The 21,014-nt window shown below is 45.1% G+C and overlaps 1 protein-coding gene across 1 annotated transcript in view; it reads left to right on the top strand.

Annotated features, from left to right (window-relative positions):
- ZCWPW1 (zinc finger CW-type and PWWP domain containing 1) overlaps window positions 1-15,792 on the top strand; it is a 68,637-nt gene extending 52,845 nt beyond the window's left edge. The window contains 8 exon segments of the mRNA XM_067469662.1: window positions 1,693-1,800; window positions 4,454-4,537; window positions 9,315-9,381; window positions 9,466-9,566; window positions 11,844-11,907; window positions 12,163-12,288; window positions 15,040-15,262; window positions 15,264-15,792. Coding sequence (XP_067325763.1) covers window positions 1,693-1,800; window positions 4,454-4,537; window positions 9,315-9,381; window positions 9,466-9,566; window positions 11,844-11,907; window positions 12,163-12,288; window positions 15,040-15,262; window positions 15,264-15,444 — 954 coding nt within the window. The 3' untranslated portion in view covers window positions 15,445-15,792.
- Window positions 15,793-21,014: the final 5,222 nt, after the last annotated feature.

Here is a 21,014-nt window from a genome sequence, read left to right as displayed (position 1 = left end):
ATGTATGAATGAAAATCAAATCACTGTCCCTGGAGGCTTCCAGCCAGTGAAGCCATTCACCTTTGTTTTCTCTTGGCAGCAAAGGGGGGCTTATGAGAGTCTCTCAGGACCCACAGAACAGCCTTGAGGGACAGGCTTTTCCCACTCAGTGGCTGCCTCTTAACTCTGGGTGCAAGGATTGTATGCAGAATAGTGCTAACTGTAGGAGCATCTGCCATCTATAGCAGAGCAGAGTGTAGTGTAAAAAGGTAAAGGTTTTCCCTTGGGTTGTAGGTTTTTTTGGGCTATATGGCCATGGTCTAGAGGCATTCTAGACCATGCTCTAGACTATGGCCATTTGACAATACGTTTTCCCTTGACATTAAGTCTAGTCGTGTCTGACTAGGGGTTGGTGCTCATCTCCATTTCTAAGCCAAAGAGCCATCGTTGTCCACAGACGCCTCTAAGGTCATGTGGCTGGCATGATTGCATGGAGCGCAATCACCTCCCCGCAGAAGCAATACCTATTGATCTACTCACATTTGCATGTTTTTGAACTGCTAGGTTGGCAGAAACTGGGCCAACAGTGGGAGCTCACTCTGTTCCCCGGATTTGAACCGCCAACCTTTGCATCAGCAAATTCAGCAGCTCAGCAGTTTAATCTACTGTGCCATGGGGGGCACAGAGTGTAGTGTAGCCAGTGCTATATATGAGCTTACAGTCAGAAATAGGAGTAAAAACATTTTGTAGACTCTGGTAATATTTTAAAAGGGTAAACTTGCCTTTATTGTTGAAGATAATACATTTAAATAGATGGACAAATGGAAGGTTACCTGACCTTTGCAAAAGAGTCCCTAACACTGATTCTCCTGTCTGTCAGTTGTCTAGAGGCAGAGAAGTTTCATGGTGCTCCTTTCCTCTCAAACAAAGGAAAATAAATGCACATTAAAGGCTTTTGGGAAGAAGAAGGGGAAGGGACCTTTCCATGCAGAGAGGAAGCAAAACACCTTGAGTGACATAAATAGAGGGAACAGAGGTCAAAACAAGACAACAAGTCTACCCCATAGCATGCCCTATTTGTAGGGCTGGGCGGTTTCGTTCGTTAATTTCGTAATTCGTTGTTGATTTGTATTTAAATTAGCTTACGATCCGATATTGAGCCATGCAGGAGCAACTAAAAATCTAAACGAATTTTTCAATTTATTTCGTAATTGTTTCGTAATTGGTTCGAAATCATTTCGAAATCGTTTCGTTATTATTTCCGTATGTCTGGTGCAAGTTTTAGGGTTGTTGTTTGTTTTATCAGTGATAAAAAATAAATTATCACACCAACAGTCAACAACAGAGAGAGGGAAACTTCAGAAGTTCCCCCTGTCTCATTTGGAGGGTTTTTTTTGCATATTGCGCAAACGCGTCCACCATTAATGAATCGATTCGTAATTGTTTCGTAATTGTTTCGTAATTTATGAAATTTCGTATATTTCGAACTTTTTTAAAGAAAATTTTCGGAATTCTTTTAAAAAACTAAACGCAAAAACCCCCTAAAAACGAATCGACTTTAGAAACAAATTTTTCCGTGGTTACCCAGCCCTACCTATTTGCTCAAAAGACAAATGTCGATGCTTCCATCATTTACTTGACAGGAGCCCTATGCTGCCCCCATGAGCCTCACTATCCAAGACCACTGACACTCCATTTCTGCCCCTCTTTCAGTCCAAGTACCACGTGACCTTCTTTGGCAACGCTGTGTCCCGGGCCTGGATTTCTACCTCCATGCTGAGGAATTTTGCTGGATCAAGTATGGAAGAAGGGAATGGCTTGGTAAGGGGACTTTTGGGTTTCTTTTTTAAATGGGGGTTTCTAACATCCACTGCAGAAGAGATCAGGGCACCAGGGAACCTTGGAGGCATTAAAGGAAGACCAATGATGGCAATGGAAAGCAATTACTGATCTGTTGGAGATAAGAAAGAGCAACTGGCACATAGTGAGGACAGAGCAGATTTCTAGCAGGGATTCCCCTGAGACACTTTTGAAAATGCTTTTGTTTTTCCCCATTCTTTCCACCTTCCTGTTAGCTCTTCCTCCACTTTGCCGTAATCTCTGTCCCTTTCCATACAGCTGAATAAAATCCCATGTTTTCTGCTTTGAACTAGGATATATGGCAGTGTGGACTCAGATAACCCAGTTCAAAGCAGATATTGTGGAATTTTCTGCCTTGTTATTCTGCGTTATATGGCTGTGTGGAAGGGCCCTCTGTTTTCTCCCTGCAATTCTGCTCTTTCTCAAATTTTCTCTACTCTGACGGCCCTTCCACACAGTCATGTAACCCAGAATATCAAGGCAGAAAATCCCGCAATATTTGCTATGAACAAGGTTATCTGTGTCATATGTTCTATGGTTGTTGGTGGTAGACCTAACAGTTGGTGATGGAAGGGTTAATGTAAGTCTTGGTTCTAAAGGGCTGAGTAGTTTGTAAGTAACAGTTTACAGGTAAAAGCACTTAAGGGCGGAGTCATGCAGGGGATAGGTTGCAGCTGGGTGTTACTGAATTTAAGGAGCTAACCTTGGGACTGATCTTTGGGAGAAATATATTGTCATATTTTGGTGGTGGATGCTGCTGGTTTTTCTCCTAGGTCTGTTGGATTTTCGGTATCCTGACCTGTCTCCTGTAATCTTGGAACCTTGAACCTTTGGACTGGCTTTTGACTACGGAATAGACTCTTGATCCCTGGACTTTGTTTATTGAACTCTCAGCATTTGACCACTGGACTGGACCCTTTGACTATGGTGTAGCTTTTGCTATCCGTTTTTGTTTATTCCGTGGCTGAGTGCTATTTTTTTTTTTGTATTTGTCGTGTCAGAACAACCAGTCAAATTATATTACATTTCTAACAGAACAAAGCAAACAAGCAGATTACAAAATTTGTGAGTATGAGAGTTGATTAAATTTCCTTTGACCAGTATCTGGCCACTTGGAGTGCTTCTAGTGTTGCTGCAAGAAGGTCCTCCCTGGTGCATGTGGCAGGGCTCAGGGTGCATTGCAGCAGGTGGTCAGTGGTTTGCTCCTCTCCACACTCGCATGTCGAGGATTCCACTTTGTAGCCCCATTTCTGAAGGTTGGCTCTGCATCTCGTGGTGCCAGAGCGCAGTCTGTTCAGTGCCTTCCAGGTCGCCCAGTCCTCTGTGTGCCCAGGAGGGAGTCTCTCATTTGGTGTCAGCCATTGGTTGAGGTTCTGGGTTTGAGCCTGCCACTTTTGGACTCTCGCTTGCTGAGGTGTTCCAGTGAGTGTCTCTGTAGATCTTAGAAAACTATTTCTAGATTTAAGTCGTTGATGTGCTGGCTGATACCCAAACAGGGGATGAGCTGGAGATGTCTCTGCCTTGGTCCTTTCACTATTGGCTGCTACTTCCCGGCGGATGTCAGGTGGTGCAATACCGGCTAGACAGTGTAATTTTTCCAGTGGTGTAGGGCGCAGGCACCCCGTGATAATGCGGCATGTCTCATTAAGAGCCACATCCACTGTTTTAGCGTGGTGAGATGTGTTCCATACTGGGCATGCATACTCAGCAGCAGAGTAGCACAGCGCAAGGGCAGATGTCTTCACTGTGTCTGGTTGTGATCCCTAGGTTGTGCCAGTCAGCTTTCGTATGATATTGTTTCTAGCACCCACTTTTTGCTTGGTGTTCAGGCAGTGCTTCTTGTAGGTAAGAGCACGGTCCAAAGTGACTCCCAGGTATTTGGGTGCGCTGCAATGCTCCAGTGGGATTCCTTCCCAGGTAATAATCCTCAGAGCTCGGGATGCTTGTCTGTTCTTGAGATGAAAGGCACATGTCTGTGTTTTAGATGGGTTGGGGATCAGCTGGTTTTCCCTGTAATAGGGGCTGAGTGCTATATTTATGCTTTATATTTTGGTCTATTAAAACAGCCAGCAAGTAAGTGCTGTTTTAATTAAACTGTTTGATAAAACTGGGAGTTTGATTCATCTCTACCTAAATAAGGCAGAGCCCTGGCAACGTGACAATCTGAGTCCACACTGCCATATATTCCAATTCAAAGCAGATAATGTGGGATTTTATTCAGTTGTGTGGAAGGGGCCTGAAAAAGGTCATTGATCAAATGGCTTTGAGCCAGTTTCAAAGCTGCACAGCTATTCTGGATCCTGTCAAGATATCCAAGGAATTGTGGTTCTGGGAAGGACAAGGTGGGCAAAATGATGACGGGGTTATATATCTAAGCCGGCAACTTTATAATAACTTTAATTGGATTTTGCCATTCTTACCAAAAGCAAAAGTGGCATGTTGGTAAGGAATGCCAAATCTTCCCCCTGCTATTTCTTATCCCCAGCACTATCCTTTCCCAAACCCTTTCTTTCAAGCCAAGCACACTCCCAGGATCAGCAGTAGCATTCCCCATCCGTCACCCCCCACAAACCAAAAATACAGACCTAGATATATTCTGCCTTTTCACTTTCAGGACAAGCTGAGGGGCCAAATTGAGAAGAAGAATCTCAAAGCGGCTCTGAGGATGGCAAGAGAAGCAGAGCAAATGAACATTCAGGTGTGATTCAGGGGGCAGGAGCCTTGGCCCTTTGTCCTCCCTTTTTCTCACATGTTTTGCACGGCATCGAAGCGAGGGATTCTCCAGACGATGGTGCAGTCCTTCTCTGGGTCCCTCCAGACCTGGTGTGGCCATTTATTTTCTCACCATAAAATGAAATTTCAAGGCCAGACAGTTTTTGAAAATGGCGTCCAACAGAGCAGCATTGGGGGCTTTTGGACCCCCTTCCAAGTCCTTTCCATTTTCACTTTCTGTCAGCATAGCTAAAGGATTTGTGAGACCTTCCTTGCCCTTCAAACACTTGCCTTTTTGTTCCCTGTGACAAAGAGGACTAGGGAGAGAAGTGGGATTATTGGATACCTTTTATTATTCTTCCCTCTTTCCCTTTATGATTTTTTTTCCATGTCAAGAGAAACTTGAGAAACTGCAAGTGTGAGAGAATTGGCCATTTGCAAGGACGTTGCCCAGGGGACGCCTGGATGTTTGATGTTACCATCCTTGTGGGAGGCTTCTCTCATGTCCCCACATAGGCAGCTGGAGCTGACAGAGAAAGCTCAACCCTCTTTCCCTGGATTTGAACCTCCGACCTGTCAGTCAGCAATCCTGCTGGCACAAGGGTTTAACCCGTTGTGCCGCCGGGAGCTTCTCCCTTTATGATAAGAAGCATACAATAGTGCTACCCAAAGTGGTGGCCCAGTGGGCAGTTGTAGCCAATTGGCACAAATATGGTTGCCAGGCAAATGATATTAGAGGAAAAGATGGAGTCCTTTGGCCACATCATGAGAAGAAAGGAAAGCTTAGAGAAGACAATGATGCTGGGGAAAATGGAAGGAAAAAGGAAGAGGGGCCGACCCAGGGCAAGATGGATGGATGGGATCCTTGAAGTGAATGGATTGACTGAATCACACCTTGAAGGAGCTGGGGGTGGTGACGGCCAACAAGGAGCTCTGGCCTGGGATGTTCCAGGAGGTCACAAAGAGTCAGAAACGACTGAACGAATCATAGAATCAAAGAGTTAGAAGAGACCTCCTGGGCCATCCCGTCCAACCCCATTCTGCCAAGAAGCAGGAATATTTCATTCAAATCACCCCTGACAGATGGCCATCCAGCCTCTGTTTCAAAGCTTCCAAAGAAGGAGCCTCCACCACACTCCGGGGCAGAGAGTTCCACTGCTGAACAGCTCTCACAGTCAGGAAGTTCTTCCTCATGTTCAGGTGGAATCTCCTCTCTTGTAGTTTGAAGCCATTGTTCCATTGCGTCCTAGTCTCCAGGGAAGCAGAAAACAAGCTTGCTCCCTCCTCCTCCCCGTGGCTTCCTCTCACATATTTATACATGGCTCTCATCATATCTCCTCTCAGCCTTCTCTTCTTCAGGCTAAACATGCCCAGCTCCTTAAGCCGCTCCTCATAGGGCTTGTTCTCCAGACCCTTGATCATTTTAGTCGCCCTCCTCTGGACACATTCCAGAGGAGGGCGACTAAATGTCAATATCTCTCTTGAATGAACAACAACGATGGTTGCCAGTCCCTGGTGCAATAAACAAAAGCCTGCCAGTCTGCCATTAAGAAATGTATATCTGTGGATATTATTTGACCCTGGTCTCTACTTAGGAGTGAATTCTGTTTAGGCCAGATATGGGCCAACTTCGGCCCTCTCTCCATTTGTTTTGGACTTCAACTCCCAGAATTCTTAGTAGCCAGGCTGTTACGAATTGTGGAAGTTGAAGTCCAAACCACCTGGAGCCTCTATTCAATTTCTGAGCATAGAGGAACTTGTGCAAAGCCTCATTCAACGCATGATCAAGGAATCCCAGTAGCAGTCCTTGCAGCTGGAGGGATGGCATCCTTGTTTGTCTGTTTTTACACGGAGAATCCCCTGTGGAACCTTTTGTTTTCTCCTCTGAAACTTGGCATCGAGCGAGGCTCCCAGCCAGGCAAGGAACCAGCTGCGCTTTCAGATGGAAAACACCTGGGGACACCCCCCTGTTGTGAGACAAGGCAGTCCCTCCTGGGTCATTTCAAGGGAACAGCTGGGCATCGCTGGCACGGGGAGGCCAGTAGCTCTGCTTAGTACCTCGCTTACTCCACTACAAGGCTTTCTTTTCAGGCAGGAAGAGGAAATGGCCATGGTTCTCAAAACTGGGGGTCAGGATCCCAGGGGAGGTGGCAAGGGGGTGTCAGAGTGATCACCAAAGACCATCAGAAAACCATTGGTGGGCCGGCCACGTTGTCCGGATGCCTGACCACCGTCTCCCAAAGCAGTTGCTCTACTCCGAACTTAAGAACGGAAAACAGAACGTTGGTGGACAGGAAAAGAGATTGAAAGATGGGCTCAAAGCCAACCTTCAAAACTCTGGCATAGACACGGAGAACTGGGAAGCCCTGGCCCTTGAGCGCTCCAGCTGGAGGACAGCTGTGACCGGCAGTGCTGCAGAATTTGAGGAGGCACGAGTGGAGGGTGAAAGAGAGAAATGTGCCAGGAGGAAGGCGCGTCAAGCCAACCCTGACCGGGACCACCTTCCACCTGGAAACCAATGCCCTCACTGCGGAAGAAGATGCAGAGCAAGAAGAGGGCTCCACAGCCACATACGGACCCACAAGGAAATCCATAATGGAAGACCATCTTGCTCGTCCAACGAGGGATCACCTAAGTAAGTAAGTAAGTAAGCTCTTTGATGGTAGGTAAACTATACATCCCAGCAACTACTACTCCCAAATGTCAAGGTCTATTTTCCCCAAACTCCACCAGTGTTCATATTTGGGCACATTGAGTATTCATGCCATGTTTGGTCCGGATCCATCATTGTTTGAGCCTACAGTGCTGTGGCTGTAGGTGAACTATAACTCCAAAACTCAAGGTCAGTGCTCACTAGTCCATTCCAGTATTTTCTGTTGGTCATGGGAGTTCTGTGTGGGAAGTCTGGCACAATCCCATCATTGGTGGAGTTCAGAATGCTGGGATTTATAGGTGAACAATAGCTGGGATTTATAGGTGAACTATAAATCCCAGCTGCTACATTCCCAAATGATCAAATCAGTCCTCCCCTCCACATCCCCACTAGTATTCAAATTTGGGCGTATTGGGTATTTGTGCCAAATTTGGTACAGTGAATAAAAATACATCCTGTATGTCAGATGTTTACATTATGATTCACAACAGTAGCAAAATGACAGTTGGGAAGTAGCAACGAAAATAATGTTCTGGTTGGGGGGTCAACACAACATGAGGAACTGGATTAAGGGATTGCAGGATTAGAAAGGTTTGGAACCACTATACTATGGGATCATTTTGTTGGGGATAAGAATCCCATCTTAGTTTAGGTGGGACTCTGGTTTTTGTTTATGCATTGCTTACTTCTAACCATATTTCTCACATTGAGCTCAAGAAGATGGACATAGCTCTTCTCTTTTCCCTATTTTGTCTCCTCAAAAGCCTTGTCAGAGGACAAGCTAAGTTCCCATCTACCCTGCCATATAACATTCAGATTATCTGCTTTGATTTGGAATATATGGCAGTGTAGACTGGGACCTCTTCTATACTGCCAGATAATCCAGGTTATCCAAGCAGAAAATCCACATGATCTGAACTGGATTATTGTAGGCTGAACTGAAATCCACGTGATTTGAACTGGACCAAAATCCACGTGATTTGAACTTGATTATCATAGGCCCCATCTACACTGCCATACAAAATGAAGATTATCTGCTTGGAAGTGGATTATTGGGAGTATTGGGAGGGAGAGCCAAGACTCCAGAGGACAGGAGCAGGATTCAAAATTATCTTGACAGATTAGGGAGATGGGCCAAAACTAACACAATGAAGTTCAACAGTGACAAATGCAAGATACTCCACTTTGGCAGGAAAAACGAAATGCAAAGAGACAGAATGGGGGATGCCTGGCTTGAGGGCAGTACGTGTGGAAAAGATCTTGGAGTCCTCGTGGACAACAAGTTAAACATGAGCCAGGAATGTGGTGTGGTGGCAAAAAAAGCCAATGGGATTTTGGCCGGCATCAAGAGGAGCCTAGTGTCTAGGTCCAGGGAAGTCCTGCTCCCCATGCTCTATTCTGCTTTGGTTAGACCACTTTACCTGGAATATTGTGTCCAATTCTGGGCACCACAATTGAAGAGAGATATTGACAAGCTGGCATGTGTCCAGAGGAGGGATACTAAAATGATCAAGAGTCTGGAGAACAAGCCCGATGAGGAACGGCTTAAGGAGCTGGGCATGTTTAGCCTGAAGAAGAGGAGGCTGAGAGGAGATATGATAGCCATGTATAAATATGTGAGGGGAAGCCACAGGGAGGAGGGAGCAAGCTTGTTTTCTGCTTCCTTGGAGACTAGGACACGGAACAATGGCTTCAAACTACAAGAAAGGAGATTCCATCTGAACATGAGGAAGAACTTCCTGACTGTGAGAGCCGTTCAGCAGTGGAACCCTCTGCCCCGGAGTGTGATGGAGGCTCCTTCTTTGGAAGCTTTTAAACAGAGGCTGGATGGCCATCTGTCAGGGGTGATTTGAATGCAATATTCCTGCTTCTTGGCAGAATGGGGTTGGACTGGATGATGGCCCAGGAGGTCTCTTTCAACTTTTTGATTCTATGATTCTATATGGCAGTTCAAAGCCATATAATCCAGTTCAAAGCAGATAATGTGGATTTTTATACAGCTGTGCAGAAGGGGCCAAAGTCACAGGTGAAAATGGAGAAGGCTGCCCACTCTTGCCTAAAAAGCCCAGTTGGACCCATTCATTTCTCCCCTTTCCTTTCCCTGGACCAGGAGAGAATAAGGATGTTTGGATTCCACAGACGGTTCAGCGAGGGAGCCTTACCCAAGGTCCCACAAGGTAATTGGAGAATGGTGTGGGGTCACAGGGAAACCCAAAGGCCGATACCCCTCCCACTGTCATCTCTCTGTTCCTTTTGCCTAGGAGATTGCTTCGACTTCACCTGCAGGCTTCCTGCCAAGATGGCTCTAAGGCCAGGGGCTGAGAAAAGGAACCCTCGGAGGCCCAACAAGAGTCAAGAGAAGGTGGGATAGGAATACTTAAAATCCCCCAGTTGAAATTATTCGACAGTATTACATTGCCCACAGTAAAAAGTATATTTGCATATTTATCCCACATGTGAAATGGTTGATTAGGTTGCTGTGAGTTTTCTGGTCTGTCTGGCCATGTTCCAGAAGCATTCTCTCCTGACATTTTGCCTGCATCTTTGGCAGGCATCTTCAGAGGTCTGTTGGAAATTAGGCAAGTGAGGTTTATATGTCTGTGGAATGTCCAGGGTGGGTGAAAGAACTCTTGTATGTTTGAGGCAGGTGTGAATGTTGCAATTGGACACCTTGATTAGCATTTAATGACCTTGCAGCTTCAAGGCTGCTTCCTGCCCATGGGAATCCTATGTTGGGAGGTGACTGTTATTATTATTATTATTATTAACTTTATTTATACCCCGTAAAATCTCCCGAAGGACTCGATGTGGCTTACAAAGGCCAAGGCCACCAACAAAACAACAGCATACAAATACAACAGTAAAACTCATCAAGCAAATAATAAAAACATCAAGCAAAACAATAAAACACTAAAAACAATAACGCCATGACGCATTTAAAACCTAAGGCCGGGCCAAATGTAATAGACAAAATTTAAAAAATGCTGGACTTGACAGGTGATATGTAGAGGTTTTTGGAGGTAAGCGCAATGTGGAGATAATCCTGAATCTCTGACAAGGTGCATTTGGGACATGATGCCGGGAGTTTCCTATTCTGGAAAGGCACACTGGAACAGCCAGGTCTTCAGGCTCTTCCTAAAGACTGCCAGCGTTGGTGCTTGTCTGATGTCCTTGGGGAGAGAGTTCCAGAGTCAGGGGGCCACCACAGAGAAGGCCCTGTCCCTCGTCCCCACCAGACGCGCTTGTGACGCCGGTGGGATCATGAGCAGGGCCTCCCCAGATGATTGAAGGGAACGTATGATTAGCTGGCCCTGAGAGTTCCTTGTCTGGAATTCCCTGTTTTTGGGGTGTTGCTCTTTATTTCCTGTCCTGATTTTAGAGTTTTTAAAATAGTGGTAGCCAGACTTTGTTCATTTGCATTCTGTTGAATTTCTGTTGTGGATTTCAATGACTTCAAAAATAGGGGAATTCATGCTTTTATGTTAAGCCTCTTTGAGTCTCCGTTGGGAGAGTTACAATGGGGTATAAATAAATGTAATAATAACAACAACAATAATATGTGTATTGCACAGCTTAGGCATGTGTACCTCTGGGTCCTTCAACTGTTCGGGGAGATCATTTACGTATAAGCTGAATAACAGTGGTGCTAATATACACCCTTGTCTGACCCCTTTGTATGTTTCTATACTGTTTGTCATGGCTCCTTGCATCCCAAGTTGCACTTTCAGGTAGGTGCTTGTGTAAAGTGCCTTGATTAGTGCCAGCAGTCTGGGTTCCATATTGAGATCCGTTAGTTTCTTCCATAATGTCTCTCTATTTACAGTATCAAATGCTGCACTAAGATCTATAAAGGCGGCATACAGTTGTTTCCCTCTGCTGACATATTTTGCAATTGTATGATTTAAAACAAAGCAATTGTCAATAGTTGTTCATCTGTGAGCTGTATAAGAAAGAGAGAGACCATTGCCTTGGACCATACATTATTCAAAAAACACACTGGGACCCATATATTAAAACCTCATTTTTGTTGGCCGGCCAGAACCCTAAAATAACACACAAAACAGCCTTTTTTCTATTCAAAGCAACACAGCTGAGGATTGCACATTTAGAACCAATTGGGGTAAACTGTGGAGGTGACGCAGACATTTGACCTGAATGAGATCTTGTTAACAGCTTGTTTATTTTAACTTCTTTTATACCGAGGGTTGTATGTTGTATGTATGACTATGTATGACTATGTGTTAACTGTGTTATGTGTTAAATGTTTTGATACGGCCAATAGGCCAATCAATAAAACGTATCTATCTATCTATCTATCTATCTATCTAACAACAATAATAAATACAAATTAAAATCAATTTTTATAATATAGTAAAAGCAGTTTTTTAATGCAGTGTAAAAAGTTTGTTTTTATATGCTTTAAATAACAATATTCGAATATTATTACGAAGTCAGTACAACTTCATTGTACGGTATAGAATAGGGTGCAGTATTAGGCCTGTTTTCAATTGTAACTCTCAAGCAACCAGAAACTACATTGATCCAGTATTGACCAATCTCCAGGGTTAACTGAGTGTCTGCTGTATTACTAAAGTGTTAGGCTTGCAATATTCCTGTTTTCCTGGTGTCTGTGTTCCAGCTTCCTCCTGGCACCCTGGCGATGAAAGCAGAGATGAACATCAAGAACAAAATCAAGACCAATGGTGAGCTTTTGACTGATAAAATCATCTTCTCCAATAGCTTCAGCCTCAAGCCTCTTTCCTACGGTTTAAGACAGGCTTGGGCAAACTTGGGCCCTCCCTCCAGGTGTAACATTAAGAATTGTGGGAGTTGAAGTCCAAAACACCTGGAGGGAGGGCCCAAGTTTACCAAGTCTCGAGAGCAGAGAGGCCAAGGATCAATCAGGCACCCTGAATACTAACCAGACAAGAGCAACTGCCCCTCTCTTGTCCACACAGAGCACAAAAGAGGCAACGTGGCAAGTGAAGGTCTCCCCTTGTCCAAGAAGAGCCGAAGAGAGGGGCCGTTGCCCAAAGCTGAAGCTGGACCAGGCATAGCAAAGGGACGGCAGAAAGGCCAGAAAGGTATGAGGCAGAGTCTTACGTCGCATGCATACATTGGGAGAGTGTAAATTACACACTTGATCACAGTTTGACACCATTTTAACCTAGCTTGGCTCCTAGAACTTTTAGATCAGTGTTTCTCAACCTGGGGGTCGGGACCCCTGAGGGGGTCGCAAGGGGGTGTCAGAGGGGTCGCCAAAGACCATAAGAAAACACAGTATTTTCTGATGGCCGTGGGGGTTCCATGTGGGAAGTTTGACCCAATTCTATCAGTGGAGTTCAGAATGTTCTTTGATTGAAATGAACTATAAATCCCAGCAACTACAACTCCCAAATGTCAAGATCTATTTTCCCCAGACTCCACCAGTATTCACATTTGGGCATATTGAGGATTTGTGCCAAGTTTGGTCCAGATCCACAATTGCATGAGTCCACAGTGCTCTCTGGATATAGGTGAACTACAACTCCCAAACTCAAGGTCAATGTCCACCAAACCCTTCCAGTGTTTTCCATTGGTCATGGGAGCCAAGTTTGGTTCAAATCCGTCGCTGGTGGCGTTCAGAATGCTCTTTGATTATAAGTGAACTATAAATCCCAGCAACTACAACTCCCAAATTACAAAATCAATCCTCCCCCAACCCCACTAGCATTTACATGTGGGTGCATTGGGTATTTGTGCCCAGTTTGGTGAATGAAAACGCATCTTGCATATCAGATATTTACATTATGATTTATAACAGTAGTAAAATTACTGTTACGAAGTAGCAACAAAACAATATTATGGTTGGGGGTCACCACAACATGAGGGACTGTATTAAGGGGTCACGGCATTAGGAAGGTTGAGAACCACTGTTTTAGATGAACCTGTCAAGACTTTTACTGTATGTTTTGCAACTGTTTTTTTTGTGTGTGTGTGTTTTTACTGTTTCTAATGTCACATTTGTGTTCATTTCTATCCCCTTGCATGGGGACTGCCTTGTTTGTCCATTGCACCGTGCAGGAGGGCATTGCTAGCATATATCACATGGGAGGAAGAGTAATTTTTATTTTATTTTTGTCGTGTCAGGAGCGACCTGAAAAACTGCAAGTCGCTTCTGGTGTGAGAGAATTGGCCGTCTGCAAGGATGTTGCCCAGGGGACGTCTTGATGTTTTATCATCCTTGTGGGAGGCTTCTCTCATGTCCCCGCATAAGAGTAAATAAGTACACCTCTGATGTTGTGGAAGATGTTATTGGCAATCTGGTGTGGTCCTTAGAATTCCCTGCTAGGGAGTTGTAGTTTTGTAGTTCATGGAAGTGTACTAGAGTTCTCTAGTGGAGAAGCGACTGACCAGTAGTTGAACCCAAAGCAATAACAGTGGCATCCAAGTACTATTACTGAGCAGTTGCTGTTATTTCCCATCCAGTTGGCTTCAAATTATTATGCTCTTAGAAATGAGAGGCCACCAAGGTTTCCATCTATAAACTGATTTGCAAATTCCCCACAAGAAATATACCTTTGGTATTAATTGTAAGTTTTGAATTCGCTAAGTTGAAGCAGGAACTGGAATCTGAGTGGGGAAGAATTTTTGTGTTCTAAAATTTATTTGGAAATCATAGATGGAATTGGGTTGCTGTGATTCTTCCGGGCTGTATGGCCATGCTCCAGAAGCATTCTCCCCTGACCTCTTGCCCACATCTATGGCAGGCATCCTCAGGGGCCTGTTGGAAAATAGGCAAGTGGAGTGAATGCTTCTGGAACATGGCTGCACAGCCCGGAAAACTCACAGCAACCCAGTGATTCTGGCCATGAAAACTTTCGCCAACATATAGACGGAATTATTTCATTCTGTGATTTAATACTGAGAGGAAGGAAGGAAGGAAGGAGGGAGGGAGGGAGGGAGAGAGGGAAGGAAGGAAGGAAGGAAGGAGGGAAAGAGGGAGGGAGGGAGGGAGGGAGGGAGGGAAGCAAGGAGGAAAAGAAGGAAGGAAGGAAGGAGGGAGGGAGGGAGGGAGGGAGGGAGGGAGGGAGGGAAGGAAGTTAGGAGGGAGGGAGAGAGGGAAGGAAGGAGGGAAGGAAGGAAGGAAGGGAAGAGGGAAGGACGGAGGGAGGGAAGGAAGAAAGGAAGGAGGGAGAGAGGGAAGGAAGGAGGGAGGGAGGGAGAGAGAGAGGAAAGGAAGGAGGGAAAGAAGGAAAGAGGGAAGGAAGGAAGGAGGGAAAGAGGGAGGGAGGGAGGGAAGGAAGGAGGAAAAAGAAGGAAGGAAGGGAAGAGGGAAGGAAGGAAGGAGGGAGGGAAGGGAGGGAAGGAAGGAAGTTAGGAGGGAGGGAGAGAGGGAAGGAAGGAGGGAGGGAAGGAAGGAAGGGAAGAGGGAAGGAAGGAAGGATGGAAGGATAGATAGATAGATAGATAAGGATGGATAGATAGACAGACAGACAGATAGATAGATAGATAGATAGATAGATAGATAGATAGATAAGGATGGATAGATAGATAGATAGATAGATAGATAGATAGATAGATAGATAGATAGATAAGGATGGATAGATAGATAGATAAGGATGGATGGATGGATAGATAGATAGATAGATAGATAGATAGATAGATGGTGGAGGAGGGAAAAATGAATACGGAAGGAGGGAGGTTTAGATTTGATGTCCCCTGGGATCTCTTCTTAACTATCTATCTGTCTGTCTATTTTAGGAGGTTGGACTATATGGTCCTGGTGGTCTCTTCCAACTGTGATTCTCTGACTCTTTCCCTGGATCATAACTGGTTTCTGTGTTTCTCCCAAGGTTTGAGGAAACCCTCCTCTGAGCCACGGCACAAGAATAACATAGCCAAACCCCTCAGTTCCCATGCAGACAGCCGTTCTTCCCAGTTAAAGTTCTCTAGTTATCCAAGGAAGAAAAACAGTTTGGGGGAGGCCAAAAGCAAGGGCAGCACCGGCCTGGAGGAACCAAGCGAGCCCTTGCCATCTGACCAAGACGGAGAGGAAACCTTCAGCAGCCAGGAGACAATTCGCTGTGAAGAATGACTCTCTTGAAGACTTTTCCTTAGCCTTCTTTGAAGAGGAGCCTCTGGAGTGTGAGCCACCAGCCCTTGGAATGAAAAAAAGTGGTTCAGTTCCTTCTCCCAAGCCCACTACTAAGAGCAGGACACTTGAAAGCCTTGCTAAGAATAGATGGCATCAGAAATAATATTGGAGAACAGAGGCATACTGGTCTGGTTTTGAGTTTAATCCGCCTCGGAAGTTGGTGACGGCTTGTTTTGAAACAGAGCTGCAAAGTTTCCTCTTTTCCGTTCCTTGATTAAACAACCAGCTCGAAACACCGCTATAAACAAGACATGGAAAATAAATTCACTCTCTTGCAAATGGGATCGAGCCGCTTAATGTTTAATGCAAAGGAGGAAGCAGGCAAAACGGCAAGGGTAGCGTAGTAGACGTTTGTTTTGCCCCAGTTTGTAATATGACAAACACTTTGTTTGTGTTAGAAGAGTTAAATGAAACCTGTTTCTGCCAAATTCTATTAAAGTATTGGATTTAATGAGAATGTCTTTTAGTTTTGCCAAGTTCCCTAAGAGAAAGATTGCACTTTTGGATATGCACAGGTTAGAAAAATGAAAGGCGTTACATTTCATCTGCTTTTTAAAGGAGTAATCATAGAATCAAAGAGTTGGAAGAGACCTCCTGGGCCATCCAGTCCAACCCCATTCTGCCAAGAAGCAGGAATATTGCATTCAAATCACCCCTGACAGATGGCCATCCAGCCTCTGATTAAAAGCTTCCAAAGGAGGAGCCTCCACCACACTCAGAGGCAGAGAGTTCCACTGCTGAACAGCTCTCACAGTCAGGAAGTTCTTAGAATCCTAGAGTTGGAAGAGACCTCATGGGCCATCCAGTCCAACCCCATTCTGCCAAGAAGCAGGAATATTGCATACAAAGCACCCCTGACAGATGGCCATCCAGCCTCTGTTTAAAAGTTTCCAAAGAGGGAGCCTTCACCACACCCCGGGGCAGAGAGTTCCATTGCTGAACGGCTCTCACAGTCAGGAAGTTCTTCCTCATGTTCAGATGGAATCTCCTTTCTTGTAGTTTGAAGCCATGGCTCCATTGTGTCCTGGCTCCTTAAGCCACTCCTCATATGGCTTGTTCTCCAGACCCTGGATCATTTTAGTCTCCAGGGCAGCAGAAAACAGGCTTGCTCCCTCCTCCCTGTGGCTTCCTCTCACATATTTATACATGGCTATCATGTCTCCTCTCAGCCTTCTCTTCTTCAGGCTAAACATGCCCAGCTCCTTAAGCCGCTCCTCATAGGGCTTGTTCTCCAGACCCTTGACCATTTTAGTCGCCCTCCTCTGGACACATTCCAGCTTGTCTATATCTCTCTTGAATTGTGGTGCCCAGAATTGGACACAGTGTGATTCCAGGTGTGGTCTAACCAAAGCGCAATAGAGCATGGGGAGCATGACTTCCCTAGATCTAGACACTAGGCTCCTCTTGATGCAGGCCAAAATCCCATTGGCTTTTTTTGCTGCCACATCACATTGTTGGCTCATGTTTAACTTGCTGTCCATGAGGACTCCTCTTTTTCACATGTACTGCTCTCGAGCCAGGCCATCTGTCAGGGGTACTTTGATTGTGCTTCTCCTGCATGGCAGGTTAGGGTTGGACTGGATGGCCCATGTGGCCTCTTATGATTCTATATGACTTATGATTCTATATGAACATGAGGAAGAACTTCCTGACTGTGAGAGCCGTTCACCAGTGGAACTCTCTGCCCCGGAGTGTGGTGGAGGCTCCTTCTTGACAGATTAGAGAGATGGGCCAAAACTAACAAAATGAAGTTCAACAGTGACAAATGCAAGATAATCCACTTTGGCGAAAAAATGAAATGCAAAGATACAGAATGGGGGACAATGCCTGGCTCGAGAACAGTACGTGTGAAAAAGATCTTGGAGTCCTCGTGGACAGGAAGGCGAACATGAGCCAGGAATGTGATGTGGCAGCAAAAAAAGCCAATGGGATGTTGGCCTGCATCAAGAGGAGCATAGTGTCTAGATCTAAGGAAGTAATGCTACCCCTCTATTCTGCTTTGGTTAGACCACACGTGGAATATTGTGTCCAATTCTGGGCACCACAATTCAAGGGAGATATTGAGAAGCTGGAATGTGTCCAGAGGAGGGCGACTAAAATGATCAAGGTTCTGGAGAACAAGCCCTATGAGGAGCGGCTTAGGGAACTGGGCATGTTTAGCCTGAAGAAGAGAAGGCTGAGAGGAGATATGATGAGAGCCATGTATAAATATGTGAGAGGAAGCCACAGGGAGGAGGAGGGAGCAAGCTTGTTTTCTGCTTCCTTGGAGACTAGGACGCAAGGGAACAATGGCTTCAAACTACAAGAGAGGAGATTCCATCTGAACATTAGGAAGAACTTCCTGACTGTGAGAGCCGTTCAGCAGTGGAACTCTCTGCCCCGGAGTGTGGTGGAGGCTCCTTCTTTGGAAGCTTTTAAGCAGAGGCTGGATGGCCATTTGTCAGGGGTGATTTGAATGCAATATTCCTGTTTCTTGGCAGAATGGGGTTGGACTGGATGGCCCATGAGGTCTCTTCCAACTCTTTGATTCTATGATTCTATGACTGGGGTGGGCCAAGTGCCTGCATGCGGTGGATAACTTTCCTGGAAGTAACTTCTTTTTCAATCTCCAGCCCCCCAGGAATAGGGCGCCTGAGGAGTCTGATGGGCAGGTTGTCAATCTTTTTTCTTCTTCTACAAGTGAGAGAGACCTTTATTCAGAAACAAATACAGTTTGTATTGTCGAAGGCTTTCATGGCCGGAATCACTAGGTTGTTGTAGGTTTTTCCGGGCTATATGGCCATGTTCTAGAGCAGTGGTTCTCAACCTTGCTAATGCCGCGACCCCTTAATACAGTTCCTCATGTTGTGGTGACCCCCAACCATAAAATTATTTTTGTTGCTTCTTCATAACTGTAATTTTGCTCCTGTTCTGAATTGTAATGTAAATAGCTGTTATTCAGGATGTATTTTCATTCACTGGACCAAATTTGGCACAAATACCCAATACACCGAAATTTGAATACTGGTGGGGTTGGGGGGAGTTTGTCGCTTGGGAGTTGTAGTTGCTGGAATTTATAGTTAACTTACAATCAAAGAGCATTGCGAGCTCCACCAGTGATGGAATTGAACCAAACTTGGCACATAGAACTCCCATGACCAGCAGAAAATACTAGAAGGGTTAGGTGGGTTTTGCCTTGAGTTTTGGAGTTGTAGTTCACCTGCATCCAGAGAACACTGCAAACTCAAACAATGATTAATCTTGATGGCATGAATACTCAATATGCCCAAATGTGAACACTGGTGGAGTTTGGGGAAAATTTGGGGGTTGTAGTTGCTGGGATTTATAGTTCACCTACGACCACAGAGAATTTTGAACCCCACCAACGATAGAATTGGGGCAAACTTCCCACACCAAACCTGCATGATCAATAGAAAATACTGTCGAAGGCTTTCATGGCCGGAATCACTGGGTTGTTGTAAGTTTTTCCGGGCTATATGGCCATGTTCTAGAGGCAATTTCTCCTGACGTTTCGCCTGCATCTATGGCAAGCATCCTCAGATGGCAAGACCTCACTACCTCTGAGGATGCTTGCCATAGATGCAGGCGAAATGTCAGGAGAAAATGCCTCTAGAACATGGCCATATACCCCGGAAAAACCTACAACAACCCAGAAAATACTGTTTTTTCTGATGGTCTTTGGTGACCCCCCTTGACACCCCCTGGCGACCTCCCCGGGGTCCCGACCCCCCCTCCCAGGTTGAGAAACGCTGTTCTAGAGGTAAACACAGTTTGTTTATTTATTTACTGTATTTGTATACAGCCTTTTTCAGCCTGTAGGCAACTCAAGATTGTTAACAGGGCAAAATTCAATGCTTACAATGTCATAAATACAATTAAAAACATAACATATAATAAAAACTAAACACATCAATCTATATAAATAAAAAATGTAATGTTTGTTTGTGGGATGAGCATAACTCAAAAAACCACTGGACAAATTGACACCAAATTTGGACACAACACACGTATCAGGCCAATGAGTGACCATCTGTATATATAAAAATGGAAAGGGTGTTCAACGGGACAGCAAAATGCGAAAAACCCCTGACGAAAACTCACCAAATTTGCCATGCACATACCTCAACCCACAAGGTATGCACAACACTCATCAAAATTCCAAACAACATTTCAACAAACTCACAATTACAAAAACCAACTGAGCATGCGCAGTGTCCAGGGGTGGAAGTACACACGCAATGCACTCTGGGAACTGTAGTTCTAGAACAGGCTGCTCGCTGGGGGCCAGGATGCTGCGCGAACGGAGAAAGGAAGGGAGGGAGGGAGGGAGGGAAGTTGAGAAGGTATATGAAAGAAGAAAGGTAGGAAAGAAAGAATAAAGAGAGAGAAGGAGGATGGAAAAGAAGGGAGAAAGGAAGGAAGGAGGAAAGGAAAGAAGGGAGAAAGGAAGGAAGGAGGAAAGGAAAGAAAGATAGAAAAAAAGAAGAAGGGGAAGGGAAGGTGTCAAAAGGAAGGAAGGAAGGAATTTGGGAAGGGGAAGAGAGGAAAAAAAGCAAAGGAAGAAGAGAAAGGGAGGGAAGAAAAGAAAAAGAAAAGGAAGACTGGAAGTCAAGAGCGAAGGAAGGAAGGAAAGAGATAGAGAGGGAAGAAAGGAGAGAAAGAGGAAGGAAAATAAAAAAGGAGGAGGAAGGAAAGAGAAGGAAGGAGGAGAGAAGGAAAGAAAAAGGGAAGGGAGGAAAGACGGAGCAAAGGAAGAAGAGAAAGAAGGAGAGAAAGAGGGAGGGAAGGAAAGAAATAAAGAGAAGGAAGGATGGGAGCAAAAAGCTAAGGAAGGAAGTAAACAGGTAGAGAAGGAAGAAAGGAAAGAAGAAAAGGAAATGAAGGAAGGAGTGAAAGAAAGAGGGAGAGAAGGTTGGCCACAGCAACACGTGGCAGGTAAAGCTAGTCATTCATAAAAACACTGAAAAATACAGCGGAAGGGACATAAAAAGCCAAAAAAAAACACAACAAAAATTACATTGCAGCGTATGCACAAAACCATACAAATATATACACACAAATATACACATACACACACAAAATACATATACACAAACTGGGCCACAGCAACGCGTGGCAGGGGACGGCTAGTAAAATATAAATTCATAGTGTCTCCTTGTTAAAAACATTGTCTGGTCTCGTTGTTTCATTTCCCTGTGTCAGTTACTCTGCATTTGCAAACACTTGTTCAAAAAGCCACGTTTTGACTTTTCCAGAATGTTAAACGGCAGGGAATGCCGTGGATGTGGCGTACCTGGATTTCAGGAAGGCCTTCTTTGACAAGGTCCCCCATGACCTTCTGGCAAGGAAACTAGTCCAATGTGGGTGAGGCAAAACTAGTTAGGTGGATCTGGAATCGGTTAAATGGACGAAGGGTGGTTCTCCCCAAGGCTTCCTCTTCATCCTGGAAAGAAGTGACGAGTGGAGTGCCACAAGCAGGGTTCCGTCCTGGGCCCGGTCCTGCTCAGGATCTTCATTAATGACTTAGATGAAGGGCTAGAAGGCAGGATCATCAAGTTTGCAGACGACACCAAATTGGGAGGGAGAGCCAAGACTCCAGAGGACAGGAGCAGGATTCAAAACAATGACAGATTAGAGAGATGATGGGCCAAAGCTAACAAAATGAAGTTCAAC

Source organism: Anolis sagrei, chromosome 6 (genome assembly GCF_037176765.1).
Source record: "Anolis sagrei isolate rAnoSag1 chromosome 6, rAnoSag1.mat, whole genome shotgun sequence".
Taxonomy (NCBI): Eukaryota; Metazoa; Chordata; class Lepidosauria; order Squamata; family Dactyloidae; genus Anolis; species Anolis sagrei.
The sequence above is the reverse complement of the archived record's forward strand: the minus strand, read 5'-3'. Positions and strand labels throughout refer to the sequence as shown.